The sequence below is a fragment of the Heterocephalus glaber genome, unplaced genomic scaffold (assembly GCF_053883595.1).
Source record: "Heterocephalus glaber isolate CG9 unplaced genomic scaffold, H.glaber_assembly_v1.0 deba00001004, whole genome shotgun sequence".
Lineage (NCBI taxonomy): Eukaryota > Metazoa > Chordata > Mammalia > Rodentia > Bathyergidae > Heterocephalus > Heterocephalus glaber.
In genome coordinates this window covers 5,686,625-5,709,552 of record NW_028258179.1, presented here as the reverse complement: position 1 = coordinate 5,709,552, position 22,928 = coordinate 5,686,625, and the positions used below count along the sequence as shown (strand labels likewise).

General features: G+C 51.7%; 1 protein-coding gene across 3 annotated transcripts in view; it reads right to left on the bottom strand.

Moving 5' to 3' along the window:
- Inpp5d (inositol polyphosphate-5-phosphatase D) overlaps positions 1 to 22,928 on the bottom strand; it is an 89,077-nt gene that overhangs the window by 55,844 nt on the left and 10,305 nt on the right. For all 3 annotated transcript variants that reach the window (XM_087209426.1, XM_004868084.4, XM_004868086.4), the window contains exon 2: positions 18,105 to 18,168. In XM_087209426.1, the coding sequence (XP_087065552.1) occupies positions 18,105 to 18,168 (64 nt within the window). The remainder of the gene's footprint in view (positions 1 to 18,104; positions 18,169 to 22,928) is intronic.

The window sequence follows — 22,928 nt, the reverse complement described above, 5'->3', positions numbered from 1 at the left end:
ACGCACAGGCTGGCTTTGAACTTTCAACTCTCCTCTTGTCTCAGCCTCCAGAGCAGAGGGATTTTAGGCATGTGTCACCACACCGCTCCTTCTCTCTTTCTGCAGGTGACTGGGGCATATAACAGCAGCTCCATATTGAAGAAACAAACAGCAGCATTTCCAACAGCAAGCTTGTTAACTTGGGACAGCCCTGGGCAGAGCAGACACCCTCTGGGGTTTCCTGGATCAATAGAATGGACATGAAGTTCCGTTCAGAAGCAAAAGTCACGCAGAAGAAAAGGACGGAGGAGCTAGTTCTGACTGTCAAACAAAACCCCTGTCTCTTCTCCTGCCTCCCATTAAAATCTCCCGGCTATGGAAAATTGCATGGCTTTCAGGAAGATCATTTCTACAAGGGCCCTGCAGACAGTGCCCCCCAGAGCCCAGTTAGGCATCAACAGCTCTTTCTGCCTCGGTTAGTTTCTGAGCCTGCTTCCCCCAGGAGCTTCAGTGCGGGGAGAGGTGTAAAGCCAGGGAGAGGGCGAGCCACAGCCCCGGAAGTTCAGGAAGAGAGAAGGGCTCTGGGGTCTTAAAAACAAGGCCGGCTGGTGTCCAGACTGCTGGAGGTCGGGCACTGCACCCCAAGGGATGCTGCATCTCTGGACAGTGCTGGGCTGCCTCGCTGACACCCTCAGAGGAGGCACACAGGGCAGCAAGGCCAGGGAGCTGGACTGGCCTATTTCCCAGAGGGTGATTTTAATGACGGCACCGTCTGCTGTCTCTAAATGCAGAACTGAAATTGGTCTGGGTACCAGGAAGGAAGCCAGCGCGGGCAGCAGGGTAGGAGCCGTGCCCCCATCCCCAGCTACTCCAGAAGGTTTGACCAGCTTTTCTTTTAAATGAAAAAGCACTTGTAAACCAGATGAAGAGTGCAGACCTATAATCCCAACTGGTGGGAAGACTGAGGCAGGAGGATTACAAGTGCAAGGCAACTTAGCATGACTGCGTCACAAAATGAAAAATAAAACGGGCTGAAGATGTAGCTCAGAGCTCCCTGGGCTCAATCCCCAGTCCTGCAAAACAAAACAAGCCCACAAAAACAAAGCAACAGCAACAAAAACATAGTTACTGGAAATATTGAGAAAAATTAAAAAATACGGTGCCCTGCTCCCACCCTCAGTTCACCAAGCACTTTTCAGGTTTCTTTGGTACCAGGGATTGAACTCTGGTCCTTGTGCTTTTGAGGCAGGCGGCGGAACCACTGAGCTAAATCCCAGGCCCCTAAGCACTTATTTTAAGACTGATGAGAAAGGCAGTAAGCAGGTCCTGAGCCAGGGTGAGACTACCATGGCGCTGCTGTGAAGAAAGCTATGGGGCGGCTGCTGTGGCTCTTGTCTCCCGGGGAGGGGACTGGGGCCCCCGTAGAGGCCGGCAGGAGGGGAGGTTGTCTTGGCAGAGCTCGGGTTCAGTTCCAAGAGTACTTTGCAGCCACTGAAGGAATTCAAGAGCTGGTGCACGCGTGCGTGTGTGTGTGTGTGTGTGTGTGTGTGTGTGTGTGTGTATGATGATCAGGTGGACATTAATTTGAGTGTGGGGCAAGAGCAGAAGCTGGGGTCCCCCAAGCCCACTCTGGTGCTTGAATAGGGAGGTGCAGCAAGGGATGGACGGGGTGGGTGAAGGAGGAAGGGCAAGAACAAAAACAGTTGGAGCTGGAACTGCAGACCACTCAGCGCCTCACGTCACGGACAGGGACTCCCACAGGTCTGGCTTCAGGCCACTCGATTGGTGTCAGCATCATTTAATGAGATGGGCTGGGGTGGGGTGATAGCCTGCTTCAGACCCAGGGGTTCCCCTTTCGCCATGGAACGGACCCAGGACAGGTGGTGGCCCCTTAAGGGACAGCTCCTCCCCTCCCTTCTCTCCTGCTCCCTTCCCTTCTCTGTCTCCCACCCTTCCGTGTCCCTTGGAAGCAGCCAGGGCCAGCCGGCTCCTGGAGCTGGAGCCGAGGCGTGGTTAGGACGCAGCGCTGTGGGGTCGAGGGTGTGGCTGAGATACTGAAGTGGCCAGGGCCTTAGAGTCCCCTGGAGGAGGTCGGGCTGGGAAAGGGGAGGCTGCTTTGTACACACCTGCTGCAAACTGTCTGGGGTACAGAGAAGGGGACCCCGGGTGTCCTCCGCAGAGGGAGATAGTGCAGACACAGGAAGGAGGGGCCTGAGGGATTCTGTGGTATTGGGTTCGGGTGGGAAGGTGAACCCAGTGTGTGCGTGTGCGTGTGCGCACACACACACATACGTATTTCCTGTGTGTCTCAGAGGGTCCTCAGAAGCAGGATACTGACGGCAGCAGGGTCTCTGCTGCTCAGAACTCAGCTGCTAGACACGGTTCTCCACTACCGAACCATGGTGGATTCGAGGAATCCAGGGCTGTGAAGGCAATGGGTGCCAGAAACTCCTTGTGTGCCCAGAAGTCAGTAAGTGTCCAAAAATAGCGATGATCTGTCAAAGGATACAGGAGCCAAAGGCAAGGACAGCTGAAAGGAGCAGCTAGCACAATCTGAACATCAAAACGAATAATAAAAGTTATCATCCCCTGAATTAAATAAGAATTCCTAAGTCTATCCTGATACAAATAAACAGAAAGGGAAAGCTCTTCCAGCAGTCAGAGGCCAATTGATAACTGTCAAAGGAATGACAGAAATGGAAGGCACTATTTGGCAACCCTTATGGTAATAATTGATTCACACAAGAATCACCAATAGACGTGAAAACCAGAAGGGTAAGCGTTTGAGGAGGAACAGTTTATTTAGATAGTCTCAAAGTATCTTCGCACAAGATGAGTTTTATTTTTGAATTTCAATTTCTTTTGCAGTGTGCTAAGAATTGAACTGAGGGCCTTGCAATGCCAGGCAAGCACTCTACCTCTGAGCTACATCCTAGCTGCATCCCAGTTACTAATATTAAAGGGAAAAACAACAACAGTGGCTGTAGAAGGAGGAAACCCAGCAGATGCCACCTTAGGCATGGGCTCAAAGTTAACTTCATCAATGTTAGAGGGCTAGGGATTTAGCTCAGTGGCACCGCACCTGCCTTGCAAGTGAAAGGTCCTGAGTTCGATCCCTGGTACTGGAAAAAACAAAACAAAATTAAAAACAGTGTTAGGCAGAGAGGCCCTGTGCATCTCCTGAGGTGGGGGCCAGAAGGCTGCCTCACTTTGGGGGACTCCTGCAGAAAATGCAAGACCTGCAGCCAGTCATGTGCAAACACTAGGAAACATGAAAGCAGGAGGCCTTCTACGTAAGTATTAGCCTGCTCTCTTCAAAAGTTCCAAGGTTGGGAGGAAGGAAAGACAAGGACCTATGATCCAGCTCAAAGCCACTAACTAGATGTGACAACTCCATGTGCCACCACATGATTCGGGGTTGAAATCTTATATATTTTACATAAATACAGAAATCATTGGTTTGTATATTGCTATTAAGACTGTAGGAGAAATTGGAATGGAGCCTAAGGATTCGATAGTAGCATTTTCATGGCTGAATGTGATAAGGTGGGAGACAGTTCTTATTGTTTAGGAAAAACACATTGAAGTGTTTGGGAATAGTGGGCAGGGTCAGGAGCTTACTGTCAGGAATTCAGGAAAACAACAGCGGTGGTATGAGAAAGGATGATAACCTCACCTCACGCTAAATGCTCCTGGGGAAAGGCAGTGAGGTGGATGTGGGAGTTCTTTGTGCTATTCCTGAAGATTTTCTAAGTCGAATCATTTTCAAAATAAAAAAGTTAGAAAAGATAATTGGGCCGGAAATGGTCTGTGTGTTCATCCAAATGGTGGTTATATACTAACGCATTTTGGAAATAGACACTGTAATAAAGGCTTCTTAGAATCAGCTTATGTAACTTAGCTTGTTTAATTAGGGTGCAGAGGCCTGGGCACAAGCACACACACATTCACACACATGTGCAACACACGCATGCTCACACACAGGAGAGGCGTTGGAAAGGGATCTTTCCTAAAAATGTTCCTTCTTTTTTTTAAAAAATCACATACACCATTCTAGGTCTACATAATTATAGAAGTTTTTGTGTAAAATCTACAAATACCTTGGAAATATCTGTGCTGCCCAGGTAGCTGTAATAATGCTAAAGCACCAAAAATCCCAAAGGGGGTCCTAGGTGTCAGAGCGGGACTGTGCACGGACAGAGGTGAGTCGTGGCCAGGCTGGGGGGATTGAGGTGGGTCCCCTGAGGCCATTGAGTGTGGCCAGGATCACCAGGGGAGTGTAGCTCTGGCTTCATCAGCAGAGGCTGGGCAAGGCTGGAGAATCAAGGCAACCGCAGTGGGCCTGGTGGAGGCCGGGTGCGCAGGGCGGGTCTTGCTTAATGGGGGCACAGGGGAGCTGTCTGGCAGGGGGAGGCCGGCAGGGGAATGGGGAGGTATGGGCATGGCTTTGGTTCCCTCCCAGCACCCCTGGACTCCATTTAGCTGCAGGGGAGAAACAGTGACAGCCAAAGACCGTGACACAGGTGCCTGGGGAAGGTTTTGGAGACTCTGGCACAAAGGGCCAGTGCTGGGCTGGAGGCTGCCCCACTCTGCCATGCAGAATCCCGCAGAACGCACGGAGGCCTTTGGTACCTGGGCTGGGGCAGGGATGGCCGTGTTCCTGTGGCACAGGTCCTGCCTGTCAGAGCCCTCGTAGCAGGAGCTGCCAAGGGCAGAGGGACGTGGAAGGGCTCTTTTGGGCATCTCAGAACTGTTCCAGGGAATTTCGGAGATGGCCACTCCTGGCAGTTAGGCTGCATGGGATTCACACCGCCACATCCGGTCTCTCTCTGCTGGCCTGCCCCATGGAAGACATCAGCCTGGGGACTTAGAAACCGATCCAGGCTCACTCGGAGTAGCACAGTACGGAAGAGATGGTGCACACAGTATGACGAAGGTAGGTGGAGCCTGGTGCCAACCCCACCTGGGTCCCCCAGCTGAGCTGAGCCCTCAGGACGTCCTTCCTCTTGCCCTGGACACCCTGCCCTCCCCAGCTCCCCAGCGAGATCCAGGCTGCCCAGGGTGATTTCCACCTAGGTCTGGCACTGCCAGGGTGGGCTCTGTCTTGGACTCTGACAGCACCCTGGGGACTTTCTCTACCTTGCCCCAGTGAGCCCTCAGTTTTCAGTCCAGGCTCATCTCTTGCCTGATTTTGGAAAGATGTCCAGAAAGAGGTGGCTCAGGCTCTGCCTCACCCTCAGCAGTTTCCAACCCCATCTCCCAGGCAGAGGCCCCCAGGCCTCCAATCCCTGCCCATCGTGGTCCCCTCTCTGTGCCTGGGAGTGGGTCTCCAGCTCTCTCCAAGCCTTGAGCAGTTTATGGAGCCTTTGAGGTCCTGAAGCAAAGGAGCTGCCATCTCAGGCCTAACCGACTGCTGGTGCTGGTGCTGGTGCTGAAATGGCAGCGCCCCTGCTGCATGGGAATGCACTCCCGGGTCTTCCTCCCCACCAGCACCAGGACACCTCGATGGCCGCTTAGAGGAGGAAGCTGAGGTGGCCAGGGCTTTGGCAACTTGTCCAATGCTAATCAACTGGCCTCACCCCAGACCTGTCACCAGGGGCACATCGTTGAGTCCACCGTCCCTTCATCTCATCCCCATCCCTCCAGGGAGCCTGAACCCCACCGTGGGCCCAGCCTCCTTTCCTCCCTGGCAGCCTCCCCTTCTGCAGTCCCATTTGCAGCCTATTTCTGGTGAGGGCTGGAGCCGCCCTGAGACAGCAGCTCAGCGGACCAGAGGCCGCCCACCTGCCTTAACCCACCTCTCACCAGGCACCCAGACCCAGGGCTGGCCCCCGTCTAGGTGAGGAGTGAGATGCAGGAACATGAACCCCTAAGTAGACACTAGTGAGCAGCAGAGACTCAGGAGAAGATCAGCCAGTATGGTGTGACCGAGGCATGCGTGGGTCTGTGTCGTAGCCAGGAGCAAGGCCTCAGTGTGTGTGTAGCAATGAGGAAGAATCTTAGGAAGATCCTTGAATGGAAAAGGGGAAAACCGAACAAGAAGCCAGGCATGGTAGTGCAACCTGTTATCCCAACACTTGGGAGACTGAGGCAGGAGGATCGCCATGAATGCGAGGCCAGCCTGGGCCACACAGAAGTTCAAGATCAGCTAAACTGCATAGCGAGAGCCTGTCAAAGGCCCTGGCAGAGGCCCAGATCAAACAGGAAGCTTCCAGCCTGCTGGGATGGGTAGGTGGGATGGTCTGAAGCCCCAGGACACCAGCAAGGGACAAGGACAATGAAGGCTGGTTGGCATTCAGGCACAAATGTGGCCCTCGGGCTCCCCGCAGGGCTCGCCCTGGAATCTGTGGTGCAGAAGCTCAGTTTAGGTAAACAGAGGGGGCAGGCAGCTCGGGGAAGATATCAGCCCACAGAGGAACCGGCCAGGGCACCATGCACCCAGGGCCCGAGGGGAGGCAGGCGAGGGGTGGCAGTGACAGGGCCCCCAAGGCATCTGTGCCTCATCCTGCAGGAAGGGGCTCTGGGGCGGGGAGCCCAGGTGGCCGTGCAGAGCAGCGCGACTTTCACAAGCAGAAGATGGGTACTCTGCATCTACAGGGCCATGAGGGGCGTGGAGCCCGTTCCACTCCCGGCAGATTAGATTGCTACGGCCGTGGCTGGTGAGGAGCCACAAAACCAGTGCTCACAGCCAGCTGGGGTTCTCGGGAGCAAATCTCCCGGCACACTTGTTCTTCTTTCATGTGCACAGGAGACGCCGATGTGCAGTATGTTTTTAGCCTACTGAGTTAAATGAGCTGTTGCCTTTGATGCAGTCATAGCTCAGCTGCCTGCAAAAGGCAGGCAGGGGAGGTAAATGAGGGGAGCAGGTGGAGCTGAGGCCAAGAGGGCAACTGTGGCCCGTCAAGGAGGACGTCCTATAGGGAGGGCAAAGGTTCTCTCGCTCCGTCACCTCTCCACACGGTAATGCAGGCCTTAGGTGATCCGAACTTCACACTTCTCAAGGGAAGCTGAAAAATCTAGATTGTTCTGTAAAAATCTCTGAATTTTAAGAAATATTTCTTTTTTTTGTGTGTTTTTGAGACAGGTTCTCACTATGTAGGCCAGGCAGGCCTCTAACTTGTGACCCTCCTGCCTCAGCTTCCCAAGTGCTGGGAGTCCCAGGCATGCAGCACCACACCTGGCTTTGTGATTTTTTTCTTCTCCTTGAGGACCACATGGAAAAAGAAAGCCAGGGTAAGGAGAGCACACCCAGGTCAGCTTAGACAGTTTCTGATGCAGCTGGGATCGACTTTCACTTACGTCCCTGATTCAGGTTAGGACCCAGGGGGCAGGTTTACCAATGCATGGCTCAATTGTGCTGGGCGGCAGAACCAGGACGAAACAAACAGACCCACTCCACAATCTAAAGTAGCGGGTGGCGCCAAGAATGTGAAGTTTAGGGAAACTAATCTGAAGTTCTGAGTCTAGCTGGGGAGGGCACAGCGAGGGGGGAGACCATGCAGTTTTAGCGGTGGCAAATACGGCTGGCAGAGCCCCGTGGTGTGGGGTGGGGCCCTGCCCTGGCCTCCAAGGCCACCTGCTAGGAAGGAAAGGCACCAGGCACAGTGCTTCCTGGGAGGAGGGGCGGGGGTGGCCCAGGTGGGGAGGTGGCCTAAGGAGCGGCTGAAGTAACTCCCAGGACTTGGCCTGGAGGAGCCCACAGGGCCCGAGCTGGCTCCCAAGACCCTGCCGCTGCTCAGCAGTCACACTTGCCCACTTCCCGTGTGCGTTGCTGTTCCCTGTCTGGGGTCCTCTGGTTGATGTCTTTTCTCGTCACCCCTGTCTTAGTCCTTGTCATTCATCTGCTTCCTCCTTCTGGAGCAGAAATATCTGGGGACTCAGAAGCAGCCCACGAAGAGCACCAGAGCCACCAATCTGTGTCAGGCAATCAGAACTCCCCTCCCCCTAAGTAAGTTGCATGCAAAGAAAAACCAAGTAGAACCATGATTATTTACACACAGTGAGATCACGGACCCAGAGAAGCTGAAAGAACAAACTAAGGACCTCGAAAAAAATCACAAGAAGGGGGAAAAATGATCAAGATGCAATGTGTGTATGTACCAGTTCCCTAAGATGAATTTACTTATTATGCATCACAAACACATACTAAGGAAAGAAAAAACAGGTGAGAGAATTCAGAGAGGCAGTTAAAGAGCATCCACTGAAACCATACATTTCCTAGATATATCAGAAAAGAAAGATCCGGTTTGCTAAAGAGCTCTAAATGTACATCACACCTAATACCAGGGAAAGTGTAAGAACTAATGGGAGAAAGCATGCAAGGAACTCAGTTTTGTTTTTCTAATACTGGACGTTCATCCAAGAGCCTCACACTAAGATGGATTTTGTGTTTTGACATCTCTGAGACATCTTCATTCCAAAATCTAAAAAAATCCTAAATCCAAGCCCTCTCTGGTCCCAATCATTCTGGATAAGGGCTACTCAACCTGTACTATCTGTACGTGAACTATCTGTTCCTACACAACATCTGCAGGGATCATCATTATTATTATTTCTTTTGGTACTGCGGTTTGAACTCGGGTCCTTGTGCTTGCGCAGCAGGCGGTGAAACCACTGAGCTAAATCCCCAGCCCAGCAGGGATCTTTTTTTTTTTTTTTTTTTTTTGGTACCAGAGATTGAACTTGGGAACTTGTGCTTGCACAGCAGGCAGCGAAACCACTGAGCTAAATCCCCGGCCCCAGCAGGGAATCTTTAAACGGGAGTCACAGCTCGCTTAAAATTGGCCTCAGATCTCCCGAACCAAAAAAAAAAATTGGCCTCAGTTCACATAGACAATTGGACACAGTTCAGTGGCTGACCCGCCTGATACAATTATGGATACATTGTTGCCACTCTTTCCTTCCCCCGGGGCTGTCTGAGATCTGTCAGCCTATTCAGATCGCCTCAGTGAGCACTTAATGTGCTGTCTTTCACATTATTTTTAGCAAAACAAATATACTGTACATTCTAATGTTAAATTTTAGAGAAACGGCTACACTGATAATTTCCCAAGAAGGGAAACTTGTCTCAGGGTCCGAGATTTTCCTTCGGGTTCATATTTTTGGTCTGAAGGTCCTCAACTATTTTCCTACCAGAAAAGGCTGAGATAACAAATACTCACGGGCACTCATTCTCCTCAATCCAAAAGAAAAGAAAAATGTTAGACAAGAGCGAATGTAGAAGCCTGGGAGGCTGAGAGAGCAGAGCAGGGCTTCAGGAGGTGCTCAGGCTGGGATCCTATTTATTTCTCCATTTCTGTTGGGCCTCGTTCGTTTCTCTCTCTTTTTTTTTTTTTTGGTACCGGGGATCAAACTTGGGACCTTGCGCTTTCGAGGCAGGCGCTGGAACCACTGAGCTAGATCCCCAGCCCCCATTTCTCTTTTTGTCACTTCCACGTAGCCTTCTTCACCTGGGGATGAGGTTATGTCCCCACACCTTTGCCCATCCAGCAGGAAGGAGGGCACCGACACCTGCAGGTGCAAAGGTGTTGAGGACCAGCCGGGCGGACCCGTGAGCCAGGACAGGGCTCAGTCAGGCCCGGGGTGGAAGCAGGGACGGAGGCGGCGAGGAGGAGGCTGCTGGGAGGCCTCCCCACTCCCATCCTGACCTTGGCCTTTGCAGTGTCCTTCGGTCATCTCCCCTTCCCCTCTCACCTGAGCAAAGGCCCTGTCTTCAAGCTGAAGCTCAGGGAGCTGAGGGCGTAGCCCAGGGGTGCAGCACTTGCCTGGCACCCACGAGGTCGGGGTTTCAGCTCCTGGCACCGCAAACCAATCTGCACTAATTATTTCGAAAGCCTCCCCAGGAATGCGAACCGACTCTGTGCCCCACTTCCAGGAGCCTACGAGGCGTATTTTTATCCTTAATTGCTAATCCCTGGGACCCTCTTCTTTCCAGCGTGCTGCTTCTCTCGCTCTGAAAGTCTGGAGGCGCTGGGGACGCGGAAGTGACAGCTGGCAGGTAAGTGTCTTGCTCAGTCCCTCAGCCCGGAGCCTGTGGGCTCCCGTAGCTGCGGCCCCGACAGTGCCCTGATTACAGCTGCGGCCCAGCCCCAGCCGCTCCCTCCAGGCCCCCTTCCAGGGGGCCCCTGCTGCACCCTGCCACCGCCTTCCGGTGATGAGGCACATCCTGAACATCCCCAGCTCGGGAACCATGGAACACTGGAGCACCTAGGTCGGCTTTGGAGATCTCCAGTCCCCTTCCGCCCCTTCGAGGAAGGCATAGAGTCCATGCACGTCACAAGTTAGCACTGTGTGCTCAGTCATTTAGCAAATGTTCATTGAACACCTACTATGTGGCAAGCATTTTGGTAGTGCTGCAGAGACAGCAGTGAACAATACAGGCAAGGTCTCAGCTCTCGGGTCTTCTCTCTCTCTCTCTCTCTCTTTCTCCCCTTAGGGTCTTGCTATGATATAGTCCAGGCTGGTCTTGAACTCACTGTATAGGCCAGCATGGCTTCAAACTTGTGGCAATCCACCTGTTTCAGCCTCTCAAGTGCTGGGATTACAGACCTGTGTCACAATGCCCAGCTATGCTGGGTTTCTTTTTTTTTTTTTTGCTTAAGTTCTTTTATTGGTACATTTCAGGTATACAATACATTTACATTTATCATTGGGTGCTTGTACCTGTACATGATGTATCTTGGTTCTTATTTTTTCCCAATTACCTGTGCGCCCTTCACCCCTCCATCCTTCCCTATTTACATACTTCCTTTCCATTTTTTTTTCTTTTCTCATAATTTTTCCTTACCATTCTTTCCTTTCCTCATCTCCTCCCACAACTCCTACCCCTTTGGACCTTTTCCTATTTCAGAGTATCAATTATTAGTTATTAATCCTTTTAGTCCTTATTCACACTCTCAGTTTCTCACACTAGAGAAACTATTCAGTATTTACACATGTGTGTCCTATTTATTTTACTTAAGAGTATGGCCTCGATATGCATCCATTTAGCTATAAATGACTCTAGTTTCTCATTCTTTATGGCTGAGTAGTACTCCATTTTATAAAAGAACAACATCTTCTTTATCCAGTCTCCAGTTGATGGGCACTTGGGCTGTTTCCAAGCTTTAGCTATTACAAACTGTGCCGCTATAAACATGGGTGCACATATATCGCTGTGGTATGATTCTTTTAATTCTTTTGGGAAGATCCCCAGCAGGGGAATAGCTGGGTCAAATGGGACCTCTAGCCCTAGTTCTTTGAGGTGTCTCCACACTGATTTCCACAGTGGTTGCACCACTCTGCATTCCCACCAACAATGGAGAAGGGCTCCTTTCTCCCCAATATGCTGGGTTTCTTTATACAAATGACTAATTGATCACCTACTTAGCACTTCCATATTTTAGAGAGAAATTGCTCAAAGTGAAGGCCACCTCTGCCAAGCACAAGCAGGGAAGGCTAACTTCAAAGAGGCTCTGTAAGCCCTGAACGTTAAGCAGAGGCAGCAAGCTCAGGCCTGATCCAGCTGGGCTGCTCCTTCAACAGATGTTCATGGATCCCCCATCCTGTGCTGGATCCAGCGAGACAGGGAAGAGGCAAACATAGCACTGCATCCCCTGTGTAAGGGCGTGTACAGCCAGGGGAAGCCTTGGGGAACACAAGGAGGCAGCGGAATTCCCAGGTGAGCTCTCTGTGGGATCAGCCTGCCATTCATTTCCAACCACCTCAGAGGGAAGCCCTTTCACTGTAGTGCTCCCTGAATCACCTCTACCTCAAGACATGGACATCTGGGCCCAGGGGACCAGCTTGATCACTGCTGCTTCCTAGGCTGAACAGCCCATGAGCAAGGGATTGCGTCTGTGGGGCTGGACTTGTATTCCCAGTTTCCAGTTGGGTGGATGGCTGGGTGGGTAGATGGATAGATGGATGAATGGGTGGAGGTGTGGAAGGATGGATGGATGGATGAGTGGATGAGTGGATTGCAGACTGGCTGGCTGGATAGATGAATGGATGGATGCGTGGGTGGATGGGTGGATGGATGGATGAAGAATAAATACATGAATGAACAGACTATGGGGAATCTCTAAGCTGAGCCATTCTGACATTAAGGGCTCTAGTAAGAACAGGTAGCTGCACCACTAACTGCACTCAAAAGCAGGGTCATCTTTCATCTTGTTCAGAGACAGCAGCTTGGATACAAGCAATGGTCAGCTAGTTCTGTAGCCAGGGCCCAACTGCTTCAGCCTCCGTGAGTGCTGGGATCACAGGTGTGCACCAGTGCGCCTGGCTTGATCAATGTTTATTAGCATTCACTGTGTGCTAGGAACAGTGCCACGGTAGGCAAAAAATAACTCAAGTGATAAAGATACAAAGGCCAGGGCCGGGGATTTAGCTCAGTGGTAGACCACTTGCCCAGTATGTGCACGGCCCTGGGTTTGATTCCCCAGCCTTGCCATACAAACAAACAGATTGGATAGCCACAAACAGAGGAGGGAGGGGGCTCCAGGGTGACAGGGGGAGGGCAGTGTGCTATTGTTATGGGGTGATCCCCAGGGCTCCTCAGGAATAGGGGAGTTTCCTGGGAGAAAAGGCTCCCGATCAAAGCAGGAAAAGCCATGGGGCAGAGGGTAGGAGTGAATCACTCTGCCACCAGCAGGAAATCAATGCCTCCCAGGGCACAGGGATGTGGAAATATCCATCGGCTTCTGTGCTTTTTTGAGTTAGCGGTGGCGAGTGAGACTTGAGCCCGAGGATCCTGACACACGGAGACGGTCATTAAGAGTGTCTGGGGCGGGGTCCTGACCAAGGAAGCCCAGAGCAAGGCTGCCTAGATCAGACCACAGTGCGTGGGGCTTTTGTAGCCTGAAACCTGATGCTCGGGGTTTTTCCCAGTGCTAGAGATGGAACCCAGGGCCATGCCATGCTATACAAGTGCTCTATCACCGAGCTATACTCCCAGACCTTTCTGATTTTTTGTGTGTGTTGAAACAGGTTCTTGCTAAATTGCCTGAGCTGGCTTTGACCTTGTGATCCTCCTGCCTCTGCCTCCTGAGCAGCCAGGATTGAAAGTGTGTGCCACAGGGCCTGGATTTAATATTCAATTTAAAATTTACATTTGCTGCTCTGAAATTCCCCTGGGAGACCTTAAACCTCTCTAGGTTAGGATACTTGTAACTGCAGGTAACAGAAAACCCTATTGGATTACTTGAAGAAGGTATTAATTATCTCACCAAACCAGAAGTCTAGAGCTAGAGTGCCTTCCAGGCTGGTTATTTGTTTCCCCAATTCAGTGGCATCATCAAGTACTCAGGTTCATTTCACCTTTCTGCTCTGCCATCTGTGTGTTAGCCTCACTCTCTGGCTACCTTGCCTCATGATTGCAAGATGGTGGCAGCAGCTCCAGCTATCATATCCTGTGATAGCTTCTAAAGGTAGAAATAGGGCCATTTCATCCTAAGACAGATAGGCTCTTATTAGAAGCCCCATAGAATGCTTCCCCTCACATCTCATTGATTACACTTGCATTCTATTCCCTAGTCTAAACCCACCAACACATGAGACAAGTATCAGCCCTGTGATATTTGGGACAACAGAAAAAGAAACAGAGTCACTATCTAGGCAAAGTGGACCAAAAGTCTCTGGGACACAGAGAAGCAGGAACAAGATGGCCAGGGGGATGGGAAGAAAAAGAAGACAGTCATTTGAGGCACAGATGACAAACAGCACGGATATGATTTCACTTGGAATTCTCTAAGACCCCTGGGAGAGGACTGGGAGCTCTACAGCCACACAAGAGAAGGTTGGGGGTGGCCTGGTCACAAAGGCACATGTGCCCCAGAAGGCCAGAAAAATGAGGGGACTCAGCTTTCTATGGAGGTTCTGAGAAAGAAACCAGACAAGCTAGAATAAGAGCATATTCAAAAACCAGAGAGGGAGGCCGAGGCAGGAGAATTACTGTGAGTTCAAGGCCAGCCTGGGCTCCATAGTGAATTCAAGGGCAGCCTGGAATACATAGCGAGACCCTGTTTCAAACAAACAAACAAACAAACAATAAAACAAAAGCAAAATACAAAACCAAGCTCCTAGAATGAGGTGGTCATGACATAAAGGAACCTGTGCCCTGCTGTCCTCTGGCTCTGGCCACACTACTTTCTGTCGCCTGAGGCCTCTCAGCCCCCTCTTGTGTGACTTCAGGAAGCTGAGCTCCAGCCACATCCTTTGCCGGGTGGCTCAGGCGGAATCTTGACTTCACGCGGAACAGTAGCAGCTGCCACCCGCTTCCTGAGCTTAATAACAATGGCCCAACTGCCGACCTTGTGACGGAACAGCCCCGAGAGCGCCTGCTCTTTTGCTCCCTAAAGCCGAGCTGCCTGGAGTAGCATGACAGCCAGCGACAAAGACCAGCAGCCCAAGGCTCGAGTCTCTTCTGAGAGCTTGGGGCTGGCTCCTGTCCTCAGGGCTTCTTTCTACATCCAGGAAAAGCAGCCCAAGAGCCTATGGGACAGATAACTTCCAACTCCCTTTTTCATCTAAATGTGTGTTAAAGCCCATGATACCGCTGACCTGACTTCACATCCAGGATACGATCTCAGCCTCAGGAAGCACAGGAATTTCACAGAGAGGGAGATCATAGGCAGTTTTTTGTTCATGTACAGGGGATCAAACCCAGGTCGTTTGCCCTGAGCTACAGCCCCAATCCTTTATTTTTTATTTTGACACAGGGTCTCAGCAAGTCACTAAGTTGCCCAGACTGGGCTCTAACTTAAAATTCTCCTGCCTCAGCCTCCCAGAGGGCTGAGATGACAGGCCCATGCCACCATGCCCAGCTATCATGAAAAGTTTTTATTTTTTGTTTCATTCTTTTTTTTTTTTTTTGGTACCGGGAATCAAACTCTGGTCCTTGCGCTTGCACAGCAGGTGACAAAACCACTGAGCTAAATCCCTGGCCCTTTCAATTCATTCTTGGTGGGAATGGAGCAAGGGATGGAGGGCATAGGGTGGAGCTAAAGAGACACGTTTGCTTCACATGTGGTCCCAGCTATGTGGCCGTCTATGTAACATGTCTGAAGGCTGCCTTGGCCTGGCCTCCCTTCGGCATCTCTGCAGGTGCTTGTCACCTCAGACTCTCCCAGATCCAAGGTACAGGTCCTCTTCTGAGGCAGCAGGGGCTGGACAGCTCACTTTGGGTCAGGGCCCCAAATGGTCACACTTCCCTGAGCAGAAAGTCACTTCCCTTTCCAGCTCAGAAAAGGAGACAGGATTTACAAGAAGCCCCTCCAGGTGTGACACATTTTCCCCAGGAGCTGAGCTGAGCGTCCTTCCTTCCTCTGGCCTCCCTGAGGTTGGACAGAAGGCTCCAGAAGGTTCTTCTGTGGAACAACTGCTTCACAATCTTACAGGCCACAGGGATCCCTGAGGACACAGAGTCCCCTGCCAAAGAGCAGAGTCAAGGGACATCGGCCTCCAGTGAAATTCGCCTCCTTCCTGTCACCGCTGAGTACTGCTGAGAGTCTTCTAGAGCAACTCATCTCCCTCCGGCCCCACCCCCTGCTCAGCTGCCTCTCCCCTCACTCCATTTCTTTTCTTCTGTCCAAAATATCACCATCTAACCTAATGTATTTTTTCTTGAATTCTTATTTTTTCCTTCCCCCATTCTTTCTCTTTCCATTTCTCCTTTTTCTTCTTTATGTTTTCTTTCCTCGTTCTCCACTACCTTTCTCCTTCCACGCCCTCTCATTCCCTCCTTTTTTTCCTTCCTCCTTGGCCTCACTCCAGGTGGAACCACATTAGAGGTCCTAACAGCAGTGTTCGGCATCTCCCCTGTCACTAGGAATAAGGACGGAGGAAGTGCAGGGCCATGGCCAGCCTGGGGGTGTAGACTGACTTACAGGGTGGGTGGCTCTGGTGATGACAAGAAGCCCCCAGGGAAGAGCCCCGGTGAGCAGGCCCTGGGGCCTCTTGGCACGGCTTGGGGCCAGCTGCCTCCTTTGGAGAGCCCCGTGTTCTGGGGACACCAAACAGACTTGGGTGTGAGGAATGAGTTATTTAGAAACTGACGCTAAGCCCAGGAAAGTGTGTAAGGGTTTCTTTTGCCTCAAAATGAAAAGAAGAACTCGAGTTAAAATAAGCAGCCATCAGTAACTGCTGAAGCCTTCCCTGGGGACCTCTCACTGGGCTTAATTAGGCTTGAGCTTCGGTTTGCTTTCCTAGGGCCTCTGGCACCATTTATTTTAGGTGTGAATTTTTGGTTGTTTGATTTTTATTTATTTATTTATTTTTTGAGTCAGGGTCTGTCTCCATTTGTAGTTCAGGCTGGCCCTGAATTCACTATGTAGCCCAGGCTGGCCTCGAACACACAGTGATCCTCCTGCCTCAGCCTCCCAAGTCCTGGAAGTACAGGTGTGCACCACCACACCTGGCTAGGAGTTGTATTTTCATGGGAAGGTGCATTCTAAAGGTGGAAACCTCCCAGGCCACCTGGGCATCCTATTGTCCAGTGTTGGCTACCAAGCTGCTCAAGGCCAGGTGCCAGGGTTGGGAGCAGACCTGTCCTCTGGGGCCGGATCCCTTCTGTGAAAACTGCCCACTGCTGCCCTGGCTGAGGTGGCCTGAGGAAGCCATGCCAGTCCACATGATTCAGGGCACCTCCTCTGAGACAGCTGAGTCACACACAGACCGGTGGCCTTGAAGAGGCCCGGGCAGGGAAAGCTGTTGGGGTCCTCACCAATCAGCTCCCCTGGGGACTCTGGGAACCAAGAGGGCGCCAACCAGCATCGAGGAGCCGAGTCACGGCGGTGGCACTCGGCCAGGGCCCAGCTTCAGAGCCCAGGTCCCGGAGCAGCCTGACCTTTCTCTGCCCTGGCACCAGGGCCGCCAGCCGCTTACGAATCCCAGGGACCACTCAGCGTCACAGGAAGCCACTGCAGCAAGAGTGTGAAGCTAGTGGGGCTTGGGTTCCAGACAGCCGCAGTCTGCACCTCCGCAAGCCCGGGTACAGTGCCACACAAAAGCCACAGAATCAGGCCTTTTCCAGTCATACTTAGAGTTTCCTCTGCTTTGAAGGAATAGAAGAAACCATAAGGGGGAAAGATCAAAGGTGCCGGCCAACTTTCAACTTAAGCATTGTGACTCCTCTCAGGGAGCCCCACTGCGAACTCGGGGGGGAGGGTTTCACGCTGGCCCAGGCCAGGATACAGCGGCATCACTGAGGCGCTCGCTGGCCTGCGCTGGCTGTGTTCCTGGCAGGTGACGCGCCTATATCAGAGGTAACCACACTATTTTAGGGTTTTCTTTGCTTGTTTGTGTTTTGAGACAGGGTCTGACTGTGTCATTCAGGCTGGCCTTGAACCCACTATGTGGCCCACGCTGGCCTCGAACTCCTGGAGGTCCACCTGCCTCAACCTCCTGAGTGCTGGGATCACAGGCTATGGGTCATCCTCTCTGCAGCAGCTCACTTCTACTTTCTTTTCAACTCAACCCTTTAGGCTTCCTTGTTGGGCCTCTGTGACATGGTGACCAAAGCTTGTCTCTCCCGGTCGCTCTGCGCTTCTTCCCATGATCCCTGTGGGCTCAGTAACACACACACAAACACACATGCACACCCATGCACACACACACACACACACTCACCCAAAGCCTCCCTCACCCAGCTCAGGACACTGAGACCAGTGCTTCCTTCTTCTTCCACCCCTGTGTTCAGGCAGCCAGATAAAAATAGCTTCCCTGGCTTCCACTGTGGTCAGCCAGAGCCCTTTGTGTTTGTCCCACAGACCAGGCCCGGGGTGGTCCTGCCAGGCTCAGAGCAGTGCAGTTTTTCCTTTTGAAATTCAGCCCTGAGTCCCGTGCAGTGAGACTCGGCGTGGTGACCCCAGTGGGCCCTGCAGCCCTCGGCCCCGTCGCCCGCTGAGCCTTCTCTCCTGTCCCTCACTGGCGAGGGCCAGGGAAAAATATTGCACAACCACAAACACAGACTTTTCTCCTCTGGGCTTCTTTCTTCACCACTGTGCCCTTTGCACACTCACAAGCACAAATAACCCCGGGCACACTTGCTCCATCATGTGGTAGGGCAGAGCTGTGCCTGGGCTTTGGGAGGCGGAGGACCAGGCAACATGGGACACATGCTCCTCCTGCCCCTCAGGACAGCTTACCTGGACAGTGAACTTGTCCTCCTCGCTGGGCAGGATTCTGTAAGTGTAGACACAGTTACGGTACCTGGAATAGATCAAAGATGTCATCAGAATCTGGCAGACACATCAGTTCCTGTGTTGCTGCGAAGACAGAGTCCCTGGCATGGCCCAAGGGATCCGGACGCTGTCCCTCGTGGCTGGCTGGCCACTGTGTGGGGGCCCCTAGGCAACAGTCCTGGGCAAGGCCTCCCTTTCTACCACCCCAGTGCCTGAAGAGCCTCAGGGAAGGGCTGCAGGGGTCTTTTGGGTGTGGACACTGCTTTCCTTCAGTGCCCCACAACTATGGGGTCTGATCCACAGGCACCCACTGTTGGGAAGAGCCTCTCCGGCCTCTTGGCTGCCATGGTGTTCAAGAGAAGGGTGAGGACAGGGTGCTGGAATAAGAAGCGATTCTGAAGATGGGAGTGGTGGAACACACCTGTAACCCCAGAACTGGGGAGGCTGAGGCAGGAGGATCACTGAGAGTTCAAGGTTACACAGTGAGTTCAAGGGCAGCCTGAACTACAGAGTGAGACCCTGTCTCAACTCCACCCCAAGAGACAAACATTCTGATAAGAACTGTGCCAAGTACCTAACAGAACAGCCCTACCTAGGTGCCCCAGCAGGTCCAGGCTGAGACAGGGAGCGTCTCAGACTTCCGCCCATGACCCCACCCACTTCCGGCACTAGGTCTGCTCAGGAACCTGCTGACCCTAACGGGGCCAGGCTCTGCCATGGAGACCATGATTCCTTCTAGAATCCCTTGTCCTCTATGTCTCTGGCCCTCCACCAAGCGCCAACAAATGTTACAGTTTAGCTCAATTTAAAAACCTGTATGGGATTTGAAAAATATTAAAACCGTACAGAAAGAAATGAAATGAAAAGTAAAAGTCTCCTCCTGTCAACCGTATTTTTTTTTTTGGTACCGGGGATTGAACTCGGGACCTTGCGCTTGCAAGGCAGCTGACGGAACCACTGGGCTAAATCCCTGGCCCTCGTATTTCTTTACGACTTCTGTTTGTGAAATGTTCCAGAACTTTTATGTATTATTATCTTCATTTTTCTGAGACAGGGTCTCACTGTGTATTTCAGGATGGCCTTGAACTCATTCTGTAGCCCAAGCTGGCCTCAGAATCATGTGGTCCTCCTGCCTCAGCCTCCTGAGTACCTGGGATTGCAGGTATGTGCCACCATACTTGACTGAAATTTGCTTTTTTAAACAACAACACAAAGATCTCAGAGGTCTTCCCCCACCAACTGAGAGACAGGGTTTATCATCCTCCTCCTCATATTCCATCCCAGGGAATTCAGCCATGCACTCGACTGGACCTCCATGAAGGGCGGTGTCTCTAGCTTCCTGCCGTTGTAAGTAACTCTGCTGTGAACATCTTGGGTATGCTTCCCACCAGCAAAACAGGGCTGATGGTAAGATGGCATCTACCAGGAGCCTTGTCGTGAAATGCGTACGTGTGTGGAAATGTGTGTCACGCACACACCGAAGGCCACGAGCGCTGCTGTTCATCAGCGACTGTCACTGAGCACTAGATGGAGGAGGGGCTAAAAGTCGGGGACACTTTGTGCTCTGACAGCAACAACCAGCCAGGCTGACGCCTTCTCTCCTACTAACCGGATGTGAAAGTGTCTATTTCCCCACACCCTGCCAACCAGCTGGTATCAGACCTTTTAATCTAAGAGGTGATAGGAAGACCATAGCTTGCTCTCTGCCTTTATGAGAAATGTTCGACATGTTCTCCTGTTTTGTTATTTTGCTTTGAATTTCATGTCTTTGCTACACTTTTGTTTTTGTATCTTCTTTTGCTTGTTTATCAGACTCTGATCTCTGCTACAGTACCTTTGGAGTTAACTTATTTTAAAAATGTTTATTGGGTATTTTTTTTTCTAGCTATGTAGAAGTTTTACATTTCAAGGCCCACACTGGCCTTGAACTGGCAGCAATCCTCCTGCCTCAGCCTCCTGAGTGCTGGGATTACATGTGTTTACCCCTATGCCTGGCTTGAAGTTTTACAATTTTATGTGGCCAATTTGCAATCTTTTATTGTATGGCTTTGACTCAGTGGATGCTTAAAGGAAATTTCGGACAACGTTTTGGGACGTGTCACTTCGATGCGTCCCTCTCTTCATTCAACACGGGAAAGCCTCTTCTCCTCTTTCCTGCTCATCACACTGTTCCATCTTTTCACCCCTGTCCTATCTCCTGGGCCTGAAATATACCACCATCACTGTATCAGAGGCAGCAAAGCAGGCCTCCCAGCGCTGTCTGTGGGACACAGAACCCCTATGATCCTCTTGCCAGCCTCAGGCCTCCAGCCTCAGCCTCCTGCTGCAGAGCTGGCTGCACCCAGCCCCATCTTATCTCTCAGGCTCTGACACTTCCCCAGCAGATAGTAACCCTCCTCCTTCCCAGCCAGGACAGCTCCAGCCGGTCCAGAGCCTCGGCCTGCAGACAGCGTGACAGGTTTCGAGTCGGGGACACAGGACATGGGGAACAGGAAGCCCCTCCAGTGTAACCCAGGGCAGCAGTGGGACCCGCAGCTCTCTCCAGATGTCCCAGATGTATGGAAACAAAGAAACAGCCTTCATTGCAGAGATCGGAATCAGAGCTGGTAGGACAGGAAGAGAGGGCCTCTCTCCTCCGACTCTCAGCGGATATTAATGACTCTGCCTGTTCTCGTGGGGATCAGTTAGAGTTTTGGGGAGCACATGGCATCATGGCCACCACCCTTTAGGAGCGCAGTGGTTCCAAACTGCAGGCCACTGAGTGTGTGTGGGGTCTCCATGTACACACACATGTGTGTACACACAGTACTGGTGCACACACGGCACATGTGCCCACATGCCACATACGCATGTGCACATTGCAAACACACGTGTAACATGCCTGTGCACACATGGATACACATAGAACATTGCATGTGTATGCACATACACTTACACACTTACACACACACACATTCTTACAGGCAAAAATGTTTAAAGCAGAGCCGTAGCCAGATACTGTTTGACAACTGGTCCCTAGAATGTAATCTGACAGCTTGCTCGTGGTTCTTCGGGATGAGGGCCCCCACTCAGCCTTTCCCAGCTCCTGAGGGTGACTTAGGACAAGCGTCAGGGCTGATGCCGGCTCTCGCTGAGGCTGTAACCTCTCTTGCTGACTGGGTGGCATTCAGAGCGATCACCTCAGGAATCTCCACTGGGACCCACCCAGAAAGCAGAAGTCCTTTCCACTCCCCAGGGTTGGGGTGGAGGGCAGCTGTGCCCACATGACTGTCAGGTCGCCAACACGTGCTGCCCTGAGCCCGCGGAAAGAGGTGGGAAGGTGGACCGCACTGCAAGGGTGCTTTGGAAGAGTTCGGTGAGTGGGAACTCGCAGGGAAATGGGAGCAGGAAGGAACACTGCAGTGTTTGATTTATTCTCCCAGATAAACGATCTCCACAGGACTATTCCCTGACAAACAGGCCCCGAAGCATGCTTTGAGCCAGAGACAAAATCTCAAAGCTGAGGGCCTCATTAGCACTTCCGTCTCCTCCACCAATCAGCTTCCTGCATCTCATCATGGTTTTGAAATCCCTTTGTCACTCTCACTGTGCACCGTGCCCAATTTCTAACCTGTTTGCAGGTGTTTTCTCATGCTTGGTGAAGTAAGTGTTCGACACTTCTGGAAGGGATGGGCTGAGCAATAGTCAAGATGGGGTGGCCTGCAAAGTCTGCACTCAAAAAGCCATTTGGGGCTGGGCATGGCAACACACGCCTGTAATCCAGGCACTCTGGGAAACTGAGGTAGGGAGGCGGAAAGTTCAGCCCAGCCTGGACAACGCAGGGACTTAGCGAGACCCTGTCTCAAAGGAAGAAATAAAAAGGGCTGGGGATGCAGCTCAGTGTGAAACCCTGGTAGCAAATCCCAGTTCTGGGGGAAAAATAGCCATTTGGTGCAACATAGAAATAAGAAAAAATGTTAGGGAAATAAGGGTGTTCGCTGTTTACTACCCCAAACTCCAGGAATCTCAGTCGGAAAGTGATAACGTTGGTGAGATAAAAGTTGCTAACTTGAATTGCTAACTTGGTGAGAGAGAGAGAGAGAGAGAGAGAGAGAGAGAGAGAGAGAGAGAGAGAAGTGCTGGGAGGATCCTGGGTCACAGCAAAAGCCCAGGACCGAGCGCTCTGCAGGGAGCACCCCCACCCCGTGTCACTCTAGCCCCCCCCCCCGGCTGGACCTTGGCTCGGGGGTCCCATCCTGATCCCTGCTGGTCCTTTTTATTGTTTGGTTGGAGAATTTGGGCAGAAACTCGCTCCCATCTCCAAAAGAAGCTAATATTTCTTGACAGTTCTTTGGCCAAAACAAGAAAAATCACTGACCTATGGGAATCACCACTCAAAAGAAAGAGAACTGTCTCTCCAAGGCCTCCAAGGGGTCCTCTCCATCTCACACAGCATCACTGCTCCAAAAAACCATGGCGGAAAAAAAGAGCAGTCTGATTTGTAGACTCGGAAAGATTTAAGTGGAAGAATCCACTGAGGAAAATGAGCAGCAGGAGATAAAGAGAATGGCTAGGAAGCCAGAAACGGGGAGGTTTAGAGCAGAAGGAACCAGGCAGAGGCAGAAACGGCAGCTTCTGTAGTGGGGAAGTTCACACGGAGGAAGACTGAAAGCTGTACAGGAGGAAGAGACAGGATTTAAAATGAGAGGGAAGGTGAGAAATAGCAAAGTCAGATCTCAAGCCTCCAATGTGCAGAATTAGCTCTGGACAGAAATCATTTTTTAAAATGTTGGGCTGGGGATTTAGCTC